Raw genomic sequence first — 20,809 nt, 5'->3', positions numbered from 1 at the left:
GATGGACCAGTGTGGATGATACACAAAGGCTCCCTGCCCTCTGGCCCCCCGTTATGTTCTTTGCCTAACAAGGGGCACAAACATAAAATCAGAGGATGGAGAAAAGCGAGGTTGGAGTATCAGTTCTCCTGATTCCCTCGCTGTATTGTCACCAAAGGTCAGTTCCTGGCAGGCAGCCTTCTCCACAAAGCTCCTTCTCTCTCCTGTTTCCAACAGTCTCTGCCTCCTCTCACTCCTTGAGGCCTAAGGCTCTAGGAGCCCCACAGTTACTGTGGTTCTCTAACCCCTGCCCACCTCTAAATAGCCCCTCTCCTAAAAATATACCTCCCTCACAGACAGAATTAAAAGGAGAAATAGGTATCCACAGTCATAATGAGAGATTTTATTTTATTTAATTAATTTATTTATTATCTATTTATTTATTTATTTTTGGCTGTGTTGGGTCTTTGTTGCTGCGTGTGGGCTTTCTCTAGTTGTGGCGAGTGGGGGCTACTCTTCGTTGTGGTGCGCAGGCTTCTCATTGCGGTGGCTTCTCTTATTGTGGAGCATGGGCTCTAGGCATGCAGGCTTCAGTAGTTGTGGCACGCCACTCAGTAGTAGTGGCTCGCAGGCTTAGTTGCTCCGTGGCATGTGGGATCTTTCCAGACCGGGGCTTGAACCGTGTCCCCTGCATTGGCAGGCAGATTCTTAACCACTGCGCCACCAGGGAAGTCCCATAATGGGAGATTTTAATACACTTCTCTTAATAATTTACAGAACAAACAAAAAAAAACATGCGTTACAAAACTGCAGAACACACACTCAAGAGCACATGAAGCATCTGTCAAAATGGACCACACTCTGGTTCACAGCACAGGTCTCAACAAATTTCAAAGGATTAAAATCAGATAGAGTAATCTAGTCACATTGGAACTAGGCTAGAAATCAGTACCAAAAGGTAACTAGAAAATCCCCAAGTACAATGGATGTAAACAATATGTTTCTAAAATCAGCCTTTCATTCCCCCTCTGTTTCTAATCTTGACCCTTCTCCCTCCAACTTGGTGAAGAATGACAGAGCTCTTTCTTACATTCCCACAGATTCCTATTTGTCCCAGTTCAAGCATTTACTGAACCCCCTTGCTATCCCCAGCACTTGGCCTGCCTCTCCTTAAGAAGCTCTGTGCTCATGTACAGTCTGAAGCCAGGTCCCATCCTATGGGTCCGAGGCAAGCTGGGAGCACTTTGCAATCAAATTCTTTTTGTCTGTACTTCTAAAAAAGCAGCAGGCCCAAAGCTGGCACCAGGTGCTTTCCAGACACTGAAAAGTTGGGTCTTATGGGCAGGTAGAGAGGCAGTACTTGCTGCACATTGGTTGTTTCCCTGCTAGTCAGTGGGCAGATGGTGAGGGAGAAACGCTGGGCAATGGGCCTTGAAGCATCATGCCAGAGACCAAAGGAGGAGCAGGGCCTGGGAAACAAAGTCTAGCTCTTGCTGCTGCCTGCCCTTTCCACACTGCCAGCCCCAGCCTCTCTTGTTATCTACAAGGTTGGGGTGAATGAGGGTTTCTGCCACTTCCTTGAACTTCAGGTTCATTTCTGGCACTAACAAGGACACCCCTAGGACCAAAGGGCAGACTTCTAGGAGCACTGGACAGCATGGTATAGTGTGAATTTGGAGTCTCAATGTCTTTGCTGTGTGATCCTAAACAAGTTATCTAATCTCTCTGAACCAGATAAAGTCTTTTGAATGCAAGTAATTGAGGGAACTCCTAGAACTGATAGAAAAAGGAGGACCAAGCTCAGAACCAGGAGAAGGGTGGAATCCAGGGCAGCTCAGGAGGCCTAGGAAGCAGAAGGTGCTGGATGGTCTCTTTCCGGGGCTCTGTTGCCAGGATGGATCAGCTCCAAGTCTCTGCCTTCTCTGGCTCACTTCCCTCTGCAGCCAAAGTCCTAGGAGAAGCGTCTGGTCCAGTGTAAGTCACATGCGCACCTCTTGGCTAGAGGAAGGCAGGGAGCCTTGGCTGACAGACCCACCAGAGTTACTATGAGGAGCAAAGGGATTCCTCCAAAAGAAGCTGGGATGCTGTCACCAAAGGAAAGGCGAGAACAATCAATGAATGTCCATTACACTTTTGTGCCTCAGGTTTTTCCTCTATAAAATGGGAGTTATAATATCTATCTTGCAAGACTGTTATGAGAATGAGTTAATGTAATGTAGGTCACATGACTGGCAGGTACAGGGGAAGGTGATTGATAGATGATAGATGATGTTATTAATGTCAATACCTACAGCAAGAAAGTGGTGCTGGGGAAAAAAAAAAAAAAGACCCTGGATTTGGAATTAGAAGACCTAGGTTTGAGTCTGGCTCTGTCACTTTCAAGCTTTGAGGCCTTAAGCAAATCACTTAACTTTCTCTGACAGTTTTTCCTTCTACAAAATGGGGATAATAACAATACTGATCTCATAGGTGTTGTGAGGTTGAAACATGTGGAAGCACATACGGGATTCATAATTTCCAGCATCTACAAGTCTTTACAAGGCTCCTTTGTGCCTGTGGCTAGACTTTTGTACAGACTTACCTCGTTTTATTGCACTTTACTTGAATGCATTTTGTAAACATTGTGTTTTTTACAAATTGAAGGTTTGTGGCAACCCTGTGTTGTCAGATAATTGTTAGCATTTTTTAGTAATAAAATATTAATTAAGGACTGTACATTGTTTCTTTAGACACAATGCTATTGCACACTTAATAGACTACTGTATGGTGTAAACATAACTTTTATATGCACTGGGAAACCCCAAAATTCATGTGACTTGCTTTATTGTGATATTTGCTTTATTGCAGTGGTCTTGAACCAAACCTGCAATATCTCTGAGGTCTGCCAGTGCTGAATTCCACGGGGGTTGGGGGTTAGGAGTTGAGAATGAATGGGGGAGGACCTTGTTTGCCTTGTTAACTGCTCTATCCCCTGGGCCTAGAATATTCTACACATAGGTACTCCATAAATGTTAAATGAATAGATGAAAGACAACCTTGACATTCAAGGAAGGCCTTAACTCCAAGGAGTGACTCTGATGGAAATTGCAAGGTCCTATGACAGATGAGGATGGAGAACTATTTGTCCTTTAAGTGCTTCTCAAATCACATGAAGTCTTCTCAGCTCTGCAAAATAGGATCAACTTTAAGCATTGACATCGCAGGCAATGACTGTGAATCAAGATTTAGAGGAAACAGATGCCTGAAGATGATCATGGTCCAAATTCCTTAGACTGCCACCTGAAGCTCTTCACCCCCTGGCTCTTGCCACATTTTTTTTCTGCAACTTGCTCTGTCCTGCTCTGATCTCTAGCCATCTCAGTGACGTGCGGTTCCTGACTGCTTTACTCCACCCCCAACCCTTCAATGCCCGCCGGGTCTATTTGGCTAACTCCTGGCCTTTTAGCTTTCAGCTTAAATGCCACTCCCTCCAGGAAGTCTTCCTTGATCCACAATCCTAAGACTGGACTAACTGCCCCTCCTCACGCTCCCACAACACCCCATACTCACCCTCGTGGTGGTTTTCACCCCTCTGTATTGTAACCTTCTGTTTATTTTTCATTCTTGATATGCTTAGACTTGAGCTCCATGAGGGCAGGTCTTGGTCCTTCTTATGTCCTCGGTGCCTAACTCAGGGCCTGGCCCCTAGTAGAAACTCAGTGAATATTTGTTGAGGAAAACAGTAAATGAATATGGTGTTAAAATCAGGATTTGTAGGAATTCCCTGGTTTTCCAGGGGTTAGGACTCTGAGCGTCCACTGCAGGGGGCAGGGGCTCCATCCCTCGTTGGGGAACTAAGATCCCGCATGCTCTGGGGCAGCCAAAAAAAAAAAAATCAGGATTTGTGAAAGAGTCTGGGAGTGCGGTAGCTTAAGTGTTTTAGAGGTCATTGTCTCTGTAAGACGCTCCCCTCCATGATGTTTTCCTTAAGCCATTTTTCATAATTGTCAGACGATAATTATAGAAAAAATAATTATAGGCCGCCTCTAGCTCCATGCTGCCGGGATTCTCCTGGTTCTCAGCCCTCTCTTTAACATGGCTCTCAACCTACTCTGTCACTCCCACCACATCCTCTCCTCTCTCTCTGATTGACTGCACTTACCCTTTTGTCCATATATAATAGAAGTATTTAACTTTTTAATTTAATGTGTGCATTTAATATATACCCTAAACAGCTGACTCAGTCACGTAGCCGGTACCTAGAGGGCAAGTGCATCCTGCCTTTGTCTATGCAGAGCTTCTCCCATTGCTGTGAGAAAGTGGGTGTGTCCCAGAGGAGATAATGCTTGCACTTGCTTTGTGCTCAGTAGGACCATAAACACAAGCTGCAACCAATAGAAAAGTCTGAGACTATTTCATTCCCTACCCAAAATCTACCTCACTGCATTATTCAGCTGGCTTTCTCCCTGGAACCCAGCCATCCCAGGGTCATGCTAGACCACAACGCACTGGTGGACTTTCAGCCAAGGGGTTAGAACTGTTAAGACTGAGGGACTTCTTGGATGTGATTTTTTTTTTTAACCCCACATTAATTTATTTATTTCCTTTTGGCTGTATTGGGTCTTCGTTTCTGTGCGAGGGCTTTCTCTAGTTGTGGCAAGCGGGGGCCACTCTTCATCGCGGTGCGTGGGCCTCTCATTATCGTGGCCTCTCTTATTGCGGAACACAGGCTCCAGACGCGCAGGCTCAGTAGTTGTGGCTCACGGGCCCAGCTGCTCTGCGGCACGTGCGATCTTCCCAGACCAGGGCTCAAACCCATGTCCCCTGCATTAGCAGGCAGACTCTCAACCACTGCACCACCAGGGAAGCCCTGGATGTGATTTGGGAAGGGATTCAAAGGATGGCCAAGTGAGAGATCTTCCAGACTTTTTTCTAAGTCACAAAGATAGTAGCATGTAGAAACACCTTTTGTTTTCCTAACTCAATCACACTGATACACCATGTGTAAGTGCCTTCCTTATTTGTTGACATGTTTATTCTCTGTCTCCCCCACCCCCAGCAGGATATAAGCTCCAGGGGGGCAGGGACTTTGCTTTATTTACCACTTCATCCTGTACACTCAGAACAGTGCCTGGCACATACCAGGCACTCAGTAAATGTTTCTTGAATGAGTGAGTGGGCTCAGGTAGTAAAACAGTAGGAGACTCCCAGAATCCAGGGAACAGGTGGGAGCTGCTGTGGGGGAAGTGATGACGGTATGGGCACAAAGATGAGAATGAGGGCTGAAGTTTATTGGTACTATGGAAGTAGCCATTGCAATGACAAAGTGACAGTGAGCTGCTCAGCCAGTCTTCTTCTTTTCTGGACATCTGGGGATCAGTAAATCATGGCCAAGTCCAACAATTCTGGACGGCATGGCCAATCTCACAATTCTGGACGGGACATGGAATCCCTGGGCCCTTAACAGAGTCCTGGGGAGCTGTGCAAATGGCCCAGGGGACCATCCATTGCCAGCATCTCCTCTGCTGCTCATGTCGGAGCACAGAGAAGCCTCTGTTTGGGTGGGGAATGTCACAGCTTGCATTTGAACTTGCTCTTTCCCTGAAGCTTAACATCTACCTGTCCAGCTCATTGTCCCAGAATTTATAACCCAAAGTCTACATGGACGTTCCTGTAACCCTTGATGTTTTTAAACTTGTTGCTCCTCAGATTTGCTTGGATCTGCCTTTGGCCACTCTTAAAGGGGACAGTCTCCAGAGTGAGGCTGGCTCTGTGATGGGGTTTGAGGACTCCAGTGCTGCAGCAGAGAAAGGAGAATGTCAGAAAACCATAGGATTATGATAACCCCACAGTCCCTTTCCACGCAGCAACCAGGCCTCCCCTTTCCCTGTGTCCAGAAAGGACAGTGCTACCCCCAGGATAAGATGGGAGGGAGGGTGGAGCACTGCCAGGGCTCTCTCCTAAAGAGACCACTTCCTTCCACAGTCAGTACACAATCTTCAACCTGCTCTGAGAGGGGGTTTGAAAATATCACCTGTATGGAGAGCGGCCAGTTCACAATGGCTGCTCCTAAAGCCTGAACAGGGAAATCCAGAGAGAAGGGAGCAGAGAATTAGTCTCATCCCCCCATTCACCAAGCGTTTATGGAGGGCACTGTTCCCTAGATCTGTTACTGAAGAGCTGGATTTCCGTGGCCTGTGTTTTTCCAACTATGGACAACTTAATGGGTTGTCATTAACATTTTAAAAAGTGAAATAGAAGAGAATATCAGTGTACATCACACGAGACTGTTACATGAAACTTTTACTTCACTTATACATGTATGGATGTTTGTGTAAAATATTTCTACTCAGCCCAGCATATGGAAAGGTCTGATGAGTTGGGAGTCTCCAGTAATATTTCCTCTGCTCCAAGGATTTCATCCAAGTGTGAAATAAGCAAGAGCTCCCAAAGGATTCTCATGCATAATTTGAGTGGATAGAATATTTTTTGGCAGTTTTGCTTGTTTCTTCTTTTTGCAATCTGACTCCATCCCTTCCTACCCTCTTATCTTAACTGGCTTGATTTCTTTTCACACCAGTGTGTGAGTCAAGAGCAATGGATCATTCGAGGCATAGAGAGAAGGAAGTAGCCTCAGGAAACTTGAAGGCACCTTTGGAAACCCTCCCTAAAACAGACTCCAGTGGCTGGGCTTGCCAGACACACCCCACCAGGGGGCACCCCAGGCTCACTCAGCAGGGTCCAGGGGGCTACTTGGCACTGGGGAGACAGCACTGGCAGGAAGGGCCCTGTGAAATCTCCCCCCAACCAGAATGTCAGAGAAGGAGGGGTCCTTGGAGGCCATCTGGTCTAAACCCATCATTGACAGTTCAAGATGCAGAAGCCCAGGGGCTTGTCCAAGGATGCACAGCCAGGAAATGGCAAATCAAACCTAAGCTGACCTTTGTTCGGGCAGTGCTCTTTCCCCTCTCAGGATCCTCCCATTTGAGCCCGTGTTTCCTCATGTTGACCCTGGGGAAGGCCAACAGCAAGAGGAGGCACAGCAGAGGGGTCTCTCCCCGACCTCTCCATGGCAGCTGCTCAAGGTCCACCCATAAGGCCTCTCGTGGTGCAAGAGGATGGAGACCAAGTGTGTTCAGATAAACCTCCCGCTCCTGGTGGGAGGTTCCTGGAGGCCACAGAAGAGGCAGGGGACAGGAGGGGCCGCTCTCCTGAGCAAGCTCTCAGGGGGCTCCCCCACCGCCCCCGACCCAAGCTGGTCCCAAGGAGCCGTCAGGCCACACGCAGGGCTCTTGCCTACATTAATCATGATGCCGGGATAGGCTAAGGTGATGATCTTGTTCACCACGGTCTTCTCGGGACTGCTGTTCTCTTCACCCAGGGCACTGATGCAGATCAGCTTGTCTGTGGACAGGTACTGGCTGTACTGGGAATAGGGGATTTTGCAGGGGTAGGTCTTTGCTAGGGAGAGAACACAGGATGAGGTGAGACTCGCTGGGGAAATCAGCTGGTCCTGGGTGGATCTGGGGGCCCTTCTACAGAGAGGAGAGGGCCAACCTATACTGATCCCCAGTAAAGTAAGTACTCGGTTTTCAGATGGAGGGGCTGAGAGGTAAAACGGCTTGCCCAGGGTCATTCTGCTGGTAAATGGGTGCACTGAGGCTCTAACCAAGGTCTGGATGACTTCAAAGCTCAGTCTGTCCCCACTAACCCAGGCTATATTCCTTGAAGTAGTAAAGGAAGGATTGGAGGAGAAGAAGGAGGAGGACAAAGGAAAGAAACAGAAGGAGAGGAGAAGGGAGGGAGAGGGAAGGAAGGAAGGGAAGGAGGAAGACTCTGTGCTGGAGGGGCCACTAGGAAGACCAGTGTCACAGGGGTCTGCCCCCAAACCCTTGTTGGCTGGCTTGACCCCACTGGCATTTCCATAAGCCACTCTGTGTTCACAGACTGTCCCCATGCCTATACCCAGAGCCCATACCTTCTTCAGGAGAGAGTGTGATGAAGGCTGTGTCCTGCCAGAATGGGGGCAGGGGGCTGCCATCATGCAGCAGAGACTGGGCACTCAGGTTCACTTTGAGGTCCTTGAACTGGGGCGACATGTTAAGGGCCAGCAGGACAAACCTTATGTTCCGGCCCATGTCGGGTGGGTCGAGCGGCTGGAATTTCAGGGAGACCTGGACAACATCACTGGGCCGAAGGGAAGGCGTAGCAAGGCTCCTAGGACTGTCCCTTGGCAGCCTGGACCTGGAAGTTTGTGATTCTGTTTGGAGGGAGCCTTGGGACCTTCCAGGCTTCAGCTTCTGAAGAGCCTTCAGAAACACCTGCCTCTCCTGGAGGGAACCTGGGAGGACAGAGCACAGAACCAGCTGTGGGCCAGGCTGACCCAGAGGGTAAACCTTGGCTGAACACCCTCAGCAAAGGCTCCACCAGGGTGTTAAAACCTTCATTTCCAATAACAAAGGCTCCCTACTAGTCATCAAGTCTTTCCAAGAGTCACACTCTGCTGAGCTCTTATACCTTTCATCTTCATATCAACTGTGAGAGAGATGTATTACTATCATTATTATCGTTCCATATACAGATGAGGAAAATGGGGCTCAGAGAGGTCATATCACTCGCCCAAGTCACACAACTTGCACAGGGCAGAGTCAAGTGGAAACCAGATTCGTCTGACGTGAAAATCTGTGCTCATGACCACTGGACTCTATCCCGTGTTCCCCAAGGGAAAGATGAAGGCTCACAATGCAGAGGAATAAACCTCTTAAAGACAACAGGACATGGTGTGATTTTCTGCTCCAGGACCAAATTATTGGTCAGTTGTAGACTAATTCCTGGAAATTGAGAAACTGAGAAGCTACAGTGAAAATTTTTTTTAAAAAAGGGAGGAAATTCAGGCAAGCCGAGTTTCCAGAGCACCCAGGCTTCGGTCCTGGGCAGGCGCTGTGGCCAGGATGTGCAGGAACACTCATCCGTGCTTCCCTAATAATCCCATTAGCTGCCTTCACTGAGCACTTACTGGTCCCCTCAGTGCAGCCCCACAATCTCCCCAGGCTGAGGCCACTCTTCTCCCCTCGCCTTGGGGTCATTCTAAGCCTGGATCCAGGCAGAAGAGGATCTTGCAACATTGGCTTCAGTAAGAGTGAGCCCAGAGAGGTGTGAATCAGACTTAGCTCATCTGTGGGCTGCTCAACCCCCAGATTCTGCCAGTCCAGTGGGAGGAGACAGAATGCTATCTGACTGAGCAGGACACTCAGACCCACTGGAAAATAGCTCCAACCACCCCCCGGCCCCCCGGCCCAAGTTCACAGCAGAACCCTGTGGACCTCTGTAGCACATGCTGTCAGTGCCCCACTCACATCTCCTTGGCACTTGCTGTTTCAGTGCCCACGTGCCCTAATTTCACATTCTAGCACCTGCGGCTCTTTGTGGCTTTCTCTGCCACCAGAGCTGACTCCGCCCATGCGTGGAGCAGGCCAGGAGTGCTAGAGAAGTTACGCCCCCCAAGGAGCAGCCCTCCACCCCTGACTGCTGTGGCTTTCTCTGCCACCAGAGCTGATTCCGCCCATGCGTGGAGCAGGCCAGGAGTGCTAGAGAAGTTACGCCCCCCAAGGAGCAGCCCTCCACCCCTGACTGAAAGGAGTTGGTGGATAAAGAGCCTAGGCCCCTTGCCTCGTGGGTGGGATAAATCTGCGGTGTTGTTCTACACTTTACACTAAATCTCTGATCGGGTTGCCAGATATAGCAAATAAAAATACAGGGCGGTTCTGTTTGGATTTCAGATTAACAACAACTAATTTGGGCCATGGTTAGACAACAGCATTCTTCGTCCTGCATTTTCCCAGGCCACCCTGCTGGCAGGGCCCCCAGCAGGACTGAGCCCCAGCTGCCCACAGTGCTAACATGCCTGACAAGGTGCTCTGCATTGGCTTCCTCCCCTTCCCCGTCTCCCTTGCTCACTCTCCTTCCTTCCAGTAGTTCTTGAATCTCCTCAGTGATAAACCATTTGTCCTCAGGATCCCCCACCAAAATAGCCACAGAGAGAACGGGGCTGGAGGGGATGATCGCCAGTACCCTTGGATGTGTTCAGTGCTTGTCTCTCAGGCTCAGACTCTGGAGCTCCTCTGTGTTGGCCCCAAAGTCCGACACGGACAAACCACAGACAGCCACTTGCTGGCGCTCCCAGGAACCTCAGGTACCCCCGCCCCCGCCCCATGTAGTCATGAATCACTCCTGCTCGGATCCTGCCCCTCACCCTGCTTCTGGCCCTCTTGGACTGCGTGTTTTTGCTTGGCTCCCTGGTGGTTGAAACTGGTGGTTTGTCTCAATTTCCAGGAATCAGTCCACAGCTGACTGATGTAGATGCCCCTTGCTCTTGCTGGCTTGGGTCAGAAGACCCTGCTAAGGCTCCCAGCTCTCAGAATCATCCTCTGCACCGGGTGGACGTAGGAGTGAACATTTGGACTTCCATGGGCCTCGGTGCTGGCTGTGGTCTGGCCTGTCTTCCAAACACCCAGTGAAACATGAATCAAACAATAAGCTAAATGAAATTAAAATAATATTAATAGGAGAGAGTTTACTCAATCCCCTGCCATCTTCAGTGGGAGGCTGATTTTTTGGGAAGGCAGGGGCAAGGAATTCATACACTGTTGACGGGATGCCTGTGAGTGGCCCTGCAATCCATGTGACCATCTTGTGGAGGGTGCTCACTGGCCTGTGGGGAGTGGCGGGGGGGGCGGGTGGGCATGAGGAAGTGAGGCAGTGGGGACACCCCAACTTGGACCTTAAAACTGAAGGGCTGAGGAGACAGTGGGCCTGGGTCCTGCCCATCCACACCCCAGAGGGCTGCCCCAGCTGGCAGAGAGGTTCCCTGGGGTAGTAGGGAAGGTGCCCATAGGGCTTGGTCATACCTTCGTACTTGCAGTTTTCCATGACGTCATCCCGCTCATCACTCTGGATGCTCTTGGTGCTGATAAAATTGCCAGCAGAGTTAGTGTCCAGGTGAAGTTTCTGCGCCTTCCCTCCAAAGACCAGCCAGGCCATGCAGTCAGCATTTACCATGGAGAAGGCGAAGGCTGTGTCATAGTCAGATCCACCTCTCCTTCTTTGATGGCTCTGATGGAGGCAGAGCCGCAGCAGTAGAGGCCTAAAGGGAAACAGGGGGCCTCAGTGGGCTGTGGCTGCAGGGCCGGGTGGGGTCGGGTCTGTTTCTGTGGGCGTGGGCTCTGCCTGTCCTCCCAAGAGCCTCACTGTCGCTCATTCGTGAGGTGTGGCGTCCAGCACCTGCCAGCCTCCGTATCCAGGAGGGAGGTCATTCCGGGCCACCCAGCACTCATTCCAGACTTGGAAATTCCTGAGGGAGAAGCCAGAGGAGTGGGTGTCAGATGAAGGTGAGGGAGAGTTTGTGCTGCTCAAGTTCTTTCTGGAGCAAGGCAGGGGGCGATGAATGATGGACGGCTAGATAGAAAGACAGGGCACCGCAGGCCTGCACCCCTCCGTGGGTGACAGGTGACCGCTCTTCCTCCTGTGAGCCTCAACTTGCCCGGAAAAGAGCTTTCCTCTGTTTGTAAATAAGAGTGAATGTTTCCAGAGCCAACGGAAGTTAAAAACCCTTCACTCTCTCTCAAAGAGACCCCTGTAGCCCTTTCCTGTATGTGCTGACTCACAGAAGCAGTCACAGAGGCAGAGGTTTTTGTGTGTCCAGAGGTGAGACTTCAGGCCCTCCTGTGGTCAGAGCCACAGGCTGAGTATTAAATGAAGGAGATGACAAAGGGAAAAACTCCCCCAGGGCAGAGAGCTCTTGTGATGTGACAATTCTAGACTCAGAAAATGGTCGTATTTGTGTTCAGCTGCCTCCCAGCCGTCGGGCTGGGGCTCGCAAGCCCTGGGGCTGGTGAAAATGGGGGTGGAGCATGAGAGAGCAGCAGACTCGTAGGTACAGTCCTGCCCTGCTTCCTGCTGGTAGGGTTTGCCCTAGAAAGAGAAGGTGTCTCTCACCAGACACTGTCCTTCTTCTTACTCTCCAAAATCCTGCCTGTGTTGTCATAATACTCATCTATGATCAGGTTTCCGTCTGTGTCGTGGTCAGAGTCAAAGTTGGTGATTACTTGGGTGGGGATCCCCAGGCACCTCATCACTGTAGAAAGGACAGAAAAATCTCCTGTGGGCTGTGGATTCCTGGACTTAGCGCCCTAGGCTCAGGGAAATCATGCATTTGGCAGGCAGGAGCTGTCTGGGGCACTGGGTTGGTGACACTTCCAACTTCCCTCCCCACCTTCCTGAGCTCCTCTCCCTGGGGCTCCACACAAAGGTTAGGCAGCTGGTTGCTCAGACAAGCACTGCCAGGGCCAATAGAGGGTCTAGCAAGTGTTGGGTTCCCCTGCCCCAGCCAGCAGGGTGGGAGAGGCATGCCTCCTTTGGCAAGACTCAGCAGCTTGACTTGCCTCACTTCTCTCCTGGCCATAAATCTCTGTCTTCAAACCAAACTGTGGAATTTTTTTCACTCCTGTGGTAAGGAGTAAGACCATCAGATTTTTAGGCAAAGAGTTCTGCCGCTTGGATTCCCCCTTCTCTGCGGGTGTACTGTCTTGGAAGCTTATTGAGGAAAGTATTACAGATCCAGCCAGGAAGGGAAGGAAACTGTAACAAAAGGCTAGGAAAGTGAGAGTCTGTACCTAATGGAGAAATTCTTGAAAGGAGGTAGAATGTTGTCTTTATTCCTGAGGGGCCATCCCTTTCCTTTGCCAGCCAGCTTCTTTTCTTTGACCTCTGCCATATTTTTCGTGATTCTGCATTCTTTTAAGAACCGCAATATCCCCCAGCCCATCCCACCACCAATCCCCTGGGGATCCCTGTCCCCTCAAGTCCAATGGTGACAGTCCACCTAATTCAATAATAATGATAGGGCGTCCCTGGTGGCTCAGTGGTTGAGAGTCCGCCTGCCAATGCAGGGGACGCGGGTTCGTGCCCCGGTCCGGGAGGATCCCACATGCCGCGGAGTGGCTGGGCCTGTGAGCCATGGCCGCTGAGCCTGCGCGTCCGGAGCCTGTGCTCCGCAACGGGAGAGGCCACAGCAGTGAGAGGCCCGTGTACCGCAAAAAATAAATAAATAAATAAATAAATAAATAAATAAAAATAAATAAAATAAAAGAGCCTGTGCTCCGCAACGGGAGAGGCCACAGCAGTGAGAGGCCCGTGTACCGCAAAAAAAAAAAAAAGTTAAAAAAAGTTAAAAAAAAATGATAATGATAACAGCAGTGTCTGCCAGCCAGGCATGATGCTAAATGTTTCACATGTACTGTGCTCAGGACAGCTCTACACGGAAGCTGCTGTTATTATCCCTGTTTTACAGGTGAAGAATCAGAGGCTAAGAAGTTTGCTACCTTGACTAAAGCCACACAGCTAGGAAGCGGCAGAGCTACCACTCAAATCCTGGTTTCGCTGCTAAGCTTGTCGCCAATTCTGAGCCCACCTCCCACAGATGCACACAGTTCAGCATTCTAGTATTTTCCCCTTATTATACAACCCACCCATTTTTACATGTTATCAAATATTTACCAAAAACACGACTTCTAGCAGAGGTTAATTTTTTTTACAAAGTCAAGAAATTTAACATGGATTTAATAGTATAAAATCCATCTTCACATTTTCAAATGTCTTTCATATCTGTTTTTTGCCCCCCTGTCCAGAATCTAATCAGAGTACATGCATTGCATTTGGTTATATCTTTCCAGTTCCTTTTAAACCAAAAGAATATCCTTTCATCTAGAACAGTCTTTTAATAATTTAGGTCACTTGATTAGTAGAAGGCCCCATATTCTGGATTTGCCTGATTGATTCTTCTTGGTTAATTTCAGAGTTAACATTTTTGACAAGAATACTGCATAGGTGATGTTGTGTGAATACCTCTGAATCACATCAGAAGGCACAGGCTGTCCATTTGTTCTACTATTGGGGGCCTAAGTTTAACTATTTGATTAAGGTCAGATTAATGCCCAATGGAAGTATCCTTTCCCTGTCATTTAACAAGCAATCATTAGCATGAAATATGCTGCTCCCTAACAATCTTTCACCAAGTAATTTTAGCATCCTTGATGATCCTTACCTGAATTAATTATTATACTGGTGGTACCAAAATGATTATATTCTAACACTATCGTTTCTTCTACCTGTATTAGCTGGCATTCTTCTATAAAGAAAAGCATTTCAATCCCCCTCTCCCATTTTTTGGTATTTTTATGGGTTCATGTATTTTTTTTTCCACTTCAGCAGAGGTTATTTTTAGACATCTGCTTGGTTTCTAATTTTTCCCCTGTTGTAAATAATACTGTGATGGACATCTCTGTAGATCAATTTCTACTTTTCCCCCGTTGGGACAGATTCCAAGAGGTAAAATGACTGAGTCAAAAAATACAGATATTTCTAAGGGTTCTTCACAAATACTACTGTCATTTTAAAATGTTTATAATTTTTAGTTTAGATATTTATACTAAGCATTTATTTGCTTATAGATTTTAGTTTAGGCTCCTTCTTATACTTTGGCACAAAGCCCTTCCAGGCTGGGGTGGGGACACATCCCTGGATGCAGCCCAGGAAGGGTAGGAGAGAAGCCCAAAGGAGAAGCATGCACTTCCTTGGAACGGCAGGTCTGCACAGGTCTGCAAGGAATGGAGGGCAGGGAGTGAGCAGAGCTGACAGTGAATTGTAGGTGAAGGTGACACAGGACCGCCTCGGAGGGGAGGGTGAAGGTGGGAAAAGCTGCCACTGAAGGAGCATGAGACAGGCATGAGGCGAGAGCATGCAAGTGACTCAGGAGCATTGCATGGGCACATTTATGTTAACATTACAGTCAAGAGGGTGTATAACACTTATGGTAATAAGAGCACATGCCAAGGAGGGGTGGGCAGGGAGAGCAAGGAGCAAGCCTCCATTCTTCACCATGACTGATGAATTCATGAAGTGCCAGTGGTGTTGTCAACTCCTGCTAGACATGGCGGGATGGGCACTTTTCCACCTGAGCACAGGTCATTGGTCTCATGGCGCTCTGAGTTCTCTACTAGACATGGTACATGGTGTGTAATGATTTATTTATGAGTCTGTCTTCCTAAGGGCAGGAATTGTGTGATAGCTTTATCGTTATACAACCATTAACAATATAAGGCAGGCCTGTATTGCAGAAACGTAGTGCATCTTTGCACTACAGGTGATGGGTGAATGAATGTCTTGAATCTTTTGTCTATTCTGGTGATTTCCGACTTCAGCACAGCACCGTCACTGTGTGCTGTGCTGTGGTTACCAAGCTTGACTGTCTGTAAAGCATAAGCTTTGAGTGGTAATGGATTTGCACTGATCCATTCTCACCATTTCCTCATCGTGCCTTGTGAGAGGACTGGGTTAGGGGACAACAGCTGTCGCAGTGAGGCAACAGAGGGACAAGAATTGTTTCTTACATAGGGAGAAGGCCAAGGCTGTAGCTTCAGTATCACTCGAAGGGAGCTGACAGCATTTGGATCTGCACAGTTGTGCACATACATGTTTCATGGGGTTTTGCCCCCTCTGTCCTGCTTTCTCTGTACCCCCGCAAAGAGCTCCTCCTGTCTTGTGGCTTCATCTCTCACTCTTTGCCCACGACTCCTGAATTTGAATCTTGAGCCTACATGGACACCTTGCTGTCGCTAAGCACATCCCCAACCGAGCTTGTCTTTCATTCTTTCCAAGCTTCCTTGCCAGTCTATGACATCATCATCCTCATAGGTGCCAGGCATGGTGCCAAGCACTGCACAGGCATAATCACACTTAATCCTCTCCACAGCGCTGTGATTATCCCACCTTTGAAGAGGAAAAGCTGAAGTTTAGAGAGGTTGAGGTCACATGGCAGGAAGAGGAGAGCCAGGGCAGGAATTAAACCCACATTTCTCTGATCTCAAAACCCCTCAGGCTTTTAACTACAAGCCGCAACACTGCAACTTCACTAGACGTCCCAGCAACGCCTCATTCTCAATGCGCCTTCCTCTGTGAAGTTTTCACTGACTACTCCATGCCACACTAATCTCCCTTCCCATGCTCTCACTTGATTCCAGTCACCAATGCCACACATTTTGTCAATGCATGAAGCTCTCTATGATCTCATATATTTATCTTATCTTGTCAGCCAGATTACAAATCCCCCTAGAGTAGGGCTCAGATCAAATACTTTTCTTGCGTTTCTTCATTCCTAGCACAGTGCTGCCCAGAGTAGATGCTCATTAAATTCATGTTGACGTGAGTTTTCTTTAACCTCACTTCTGCAGACTGTCAGTCCTGATGCCTCAGTTTAACATGAGACTCACGTGACTCTTTCATGGATAATTCGGTGGGAGCTGAGTCCCTCGTAAAAGAGAAACCCTTATGGGGCGTGTGTGTTTGTATGTGTGCACACACATACATGCACATTCACACAGTTGCACATGGACAAAGGTGGACAAGATCTCAGAGTCAGGAAAAGGACTGCAGAGTTCCTAAGGTATATTACACCACACCACACTCCTGGCATTAATTACTTTGTCTCTTCACTCAGCCATTCTGCACTCATTCAGATGAACTTATGTACAAAACAAAAAGAGACTCACAGGCAGAGAAAACAAACTTATGGTTACCAAAGTGGAAAGGGAGGGAGAGGGATAAATTAGGAGTTTGGGATTAACAGATACACACTACTATATATAAAATAGATAACCAACAAGGACCTACTGTATAGCACAGGGAACTCTACTCAATATCTTGCAATAATCTATAAGGGAAAAGAGTCTGAAAAAGAATATATACATATGTATAACTGAATCACTTTGCTGTATACCTGAAACTAACACAACATTGTAGACCAACTATACGTCAACTTTAAAAAAGCAGTATTGGGACTTCCCTGGTGGTGCAGTGGTTAAGAATCCGCCTGCCAAGGCAGGGGACACGGTTTGAGCCCTGGTCCGGGAAGATCCCACATGCCACAGAGCAACTAAGCCCATGCGCCGCAACTACTGAGCCAGCGCTCTAGAGCCCACAAGCCACAGCTACTGAGCCTACGTGCCACAACTACTGAAGCCTGCGTGCCTAGAGCCCATGCTCCACAACAAGAGAAGCCACTGCAATGAGAAGCCCGTGCACTGCAATGAAGAGTAGCCCCGCTCACCACAACTAGAGAAAGCCTGAGTGTAGCAACAAAGACCCAATGCAGCCAAAAAATAAATAAAATAAATAAATTAATTTATATTTTAAAAAAAGGCAGTATCAGGCTAATTGCTAATAGCAATTGTATAATAGCTAACACTCATGTCAGTCTCAGCATGTGCCAGATATTTTCCCAAGTGCTTGCCACATGTTAACCCACCACCCTGTGAGGGAACATTCCATACAGTCCTTGATGTCTCATAAATCAGTGGGGAATAACAGTAGATTCATACTTAAGCCAAAGGTTGAGGCAAAATAATGTGCCAGGACCTTGGCTGAGGTTCCTTCTTTGAGAAGGAAGAGCTCAGTAAAAACAATGAGGACTAGAGTTATGGTATTGAAATGAAGATAATGAGACACTTCATAGAGACCACTATACAACTGAGTGAGAAGAAATCTTAGATGACTTCTAACCCAGGGGTGTTCACAGTGGTTTTAAGCAGAGGACTCTACATGCGAGCCAGATCATTGGGAATCCAGTATGTAAAAGGTGTACATGTCGGGTAGTTTTGGGTGCCCTAAGCACACGGCCTCCTCATCTCCCAGGCTATTTCCCTCCACCCTCCGCTGGGGCTCCGGGCCCAGGACCCTACTTTACAGAGGAGGGGATGATGCCTGTAGGCCTGCTCAGCGTCCCAACCCTCAAGCCCAAGTCACGGCTGCCCCCACCCCGCCCCCTGCAGCTGTGGGCAGGGACACACCAGGCACATCCCCAGGATGCCTGGCTTTTCTTTTTTAAACAACTTTATTGAGATATAATCCACATGTCACAAAATTTACCCTTTTAAAATGTACAATTCAGTGGTGTGTAATATATTCACAGGTTGCGTAACAATCTCCACTGTCTAATCTCAGACCATTTCTTCACCTCAGAAAGACACTCCATGCCCGCTAGCAGTCACTTCCCATTCTCCCGTCCCCAGCCCTAGGCAACCACGAATCTGCTCTCTGTCTGCATAAATTGGCCTGTTCTGGACATTTCACATATATGGAATCATATAGTACAATAGGTGGCTTTTTGACGCCTGGTTTTGGGGAGAATTTTCAGGCAACAGAACATCACTGTCCCTTCTGTTCCCTTGTTACAGAGCAAGGCATCCAGGCTACCTCATAGACCTCAGGGCTGAGGGGTCCGACCTTGTCACAAGGAGTGGACGGCCAGGACAGGAAAAGCCTAATGACTGAGAGAGACCTATGGAGCAGTCAGACATGGGCACTGGAAGGAGGGTAGGTCAGGGATTTCTCTGAAATTCCCAAAGTTAACAGCCAAGTAAATTGATGTCAAGGAAACATCTGTCCAAAAAATTATAATTATATCTTTGATGCATGGAAAATCTCCTTTTTGTGATTTTTCTTTAGGAAGTTGAAGTCAATATGCTGATGTTATTAAAACAGGTAATACAGGGAGGAAGAGCTGCGGAGGGGAGAATGCACTTCTGAGTCCGACTAGAGTCACGTGGTCACCTTAAGCCTCAGTTTTCTCATCTGTAAAATGTAATTAATGATATCTACTTTGCAGATGGTTGTGAGCATTGTAAAGTACCCAGCATGTGCCTTAAGCACAGGGGATGCTGGCTAAATGGCAGCTGCTAGCATCGTTCATGCAGCAGTATAGTCTAGTGGTTACAGCCAGCCAGACCTAGATGTGAGACTAGCTCTGCCACTCAATTTCCTCATCTGTAAAATGGAGATAATGATAGAGCCTACCTCTAAAGTTCTTCTGGGGAATCAAACAAGGTGATCCTAGTTAGAACTTACTGAATTCTCACTGTAGCCAGGCATTATTTTAAGCACTCTCCATGTATGAACTCAGTCAATCCTTTCAATAACCCGACGAGATAGGTACTATTAATTTCCCCATCATATGTCTGAGGAGACTGAGGTACAAGTTAAATGACTTGCCCAAGGTTACTCAGACAATTAATGGTAGTACTGGTATTTGAATCCAAGCTTCACCATTACTCTAGGCTGTCAAGGTTTTAGCACAATGCCTGGCACCAAGGAAGTCCCCAGTAAGTGTCAGCTATTGTGATCGTTAAAGAATAACAATAATAATAATTTTTAACAACATGCTTTGGCAACTGTATTGGGTTAAGGAGTTTGACTAAATCCTTGACTTTCAGTGGAAGATTGAGGCTGGGTCTTACCCATCTTTATAACCAAGATTATTAGAAGCACAGTGCCTAGCATAAGGACTCAGTATGTGTTGTTGGATGAATGAATGAGTTTTCCAAACTGATAAACATATTAATTAATGTACAACATGGTGGTCCAGTTGGGGAAGGCTGGTATTGATTGAGCTGCAGGTGGACCGGGCCACGTTTGACCCACTTTGCCCAACCCTTTGCTTCCTAGGTCACTAAAGCTCCGTGATTCTCATAAACATTTTAATTGGTCTGCTCTCATAGCATAATCTCCATTCACTGGCTCCATCTCTCTCACCAACCAGTTCCAGACAACCACACCCAAACCCCTGACCCTCTCCTTCTACCCACATGCACCTGGCCCATTAGACTCTCGGCTCTTCCAGGCCCAGGAAAGCTCCCTCTCTATCATATACAAGATTGATCCATTCTCTGCCTTCAGTCTTATGCCTGATCCCTGGATGACTCAGACATCCCAGTTCACCCAAATGTCTGTGACTCTGGGCATCAAAGCTGTCGAATTCTTGGTTTCTTACCCCTGGGCAATCAAGGCATCCAACTCCAGATGGGGCTGTGCAGCTGCAGAGGAGTAGCTCCCCCTCGCCAACCCATGTGAAGTCACCCTCTGTGGGTGCTGACAGAAACCTCCTGGTGCCCTTGGACAGGGGGCTGGCACCTGCTTCTTAGCAGCCTGGGGCTCCATAGGCTTCCCGCGAGAGCCTGGAGATGGGTCCAGCGTGCATGTGCGCGCACACACACACACACACACGCACACTGCACCAGCCTTTGCATACAGGAAATTTCTACACAAAAGGCCTGAGCCCTCAATAAACACCAAGTTGTGGGCAGATCTGGCTTCCCTGGATTAGACTAGAGAGTCTCGTGAGAAAAAGCCATACTTGGCCTCTTTGCCCAGCCAACAAGAGTAACTTCCTGATTGTGGCCCAAGTCAGGTACATAGATACGCCTGCCAGAAGGCGGAGAGCCGGCCTAGGCCTGGGGGCAGGGTGAGGACCAGGAGCAAGTCTGGCCCTGAGTGAAGCAGAAAGCCTCCTCTTGCTATCTCCAGTATATAACTCATTTCCAGGTGTTCCGTCCCTCAACAGTCTCCTCCCCTTCCGTCAGCTTGCTCCTCTTGCCACCAGCAAACCAATTTCCAGTTGCCCTCTTTCCCAGTACCAATTTTTAAGCTTTTCTTCTACTAATGTAGCATTCACTCCCTATCTGAAAAGCTGATCTCTCTTGGTCCCCCTTCCCCTGACTCCCTGGGCTGAATCAGGCCTCCAGGCCCTCTGAACATGTGACAACCCTAGATTCAAGGTCATTGTTCTTCATCTGCCATCTTGCTCTTGCCCCGCGGCCCATACCCCTGCTCAGACACACCTTTCCCTCCCATGTATGCATCTGCATCAAGCCCATTCTCTGTGCTCAGAAAGAACATTAATCAGTTTGTAAGTTTTCTAATCACTTGGCCTCTCACCTCATTCCTGTCTTGGACCTGGGCAATT

General features: G+C 48.1%; 1 protein-coding gene and 1 long non-coding RNA gene across 2 annotated transcripts in view; both read right to left on the bottom strand.

Annotated features, from left to right (window-relative positions):
- Window positions 1-449: 449 nt before the first annotated feature.
- Window positions 450-4,770, bottom strand: LOC102986685 (uncharacterized). Its single transcript, XR_448662.2, has 3 exons — window positions 3,529-4,770; window positions 3,015-3,144; window positions 450-2,063 (listed from the first exon to the last, which is right to left on the bottom strand). It is a non-coding gene; the product is annotated as an uncharacterized lncRNA (long non-coding RNA).
- Window positions 4,771-4,939: 169 nt separating this feature from the next.
- TGM5 (transglutaminase 5) overlaps window positions 4,940-20,809 on the bottom strand; it is a 30,019-nt gene continuing 14,149 nt past the window's right edge. Inside the window, 8 exon segments of the mRNA XM_055088281.1 lie at window positions 4,940-5,755; window positions 5,904-6,034; window positions 7,259-7,419; window positions 7,937-8,299; window positions 10,866-11,042; window positions 11,045-11,120; window positions 11,206-11,308; window positions 11,953-12,091. Of these exon segments, the coding sequence (XP_054944256.1) occupies window positions 5,602-5,755; window positions 5,904-6,034; window positions 7,259-7,419; window positions 7,937-8,299; window positions 10,866-11,042; window positions 11,045-11,120; window positions 11,206-11,308; window positions 11,953-12,091 (1,304 nt within the window). The 3' untranslated portion in view covers window positions 4,940-5,601.

The sequence above is a fragment of the Physeter macrocephalus genome, chromosome 11 (genome assembly GCF_002837175.3).
Source record: "Physeter macrocephalus isolate SW-GA chromosome 11, ASM283717v5, whole genome shotgun sequence".
Lineage (NCBI taxonomy): Eukaryota > Metazoa > Chordata > Mammalia > Artiodactyla > Physeteridae > Physeter > Physeter macrocephalus.
Note: the sequence above shows the minus strand (reverse complement) of the source record. Positions and strands in the feature narration are given on the sequence as shown.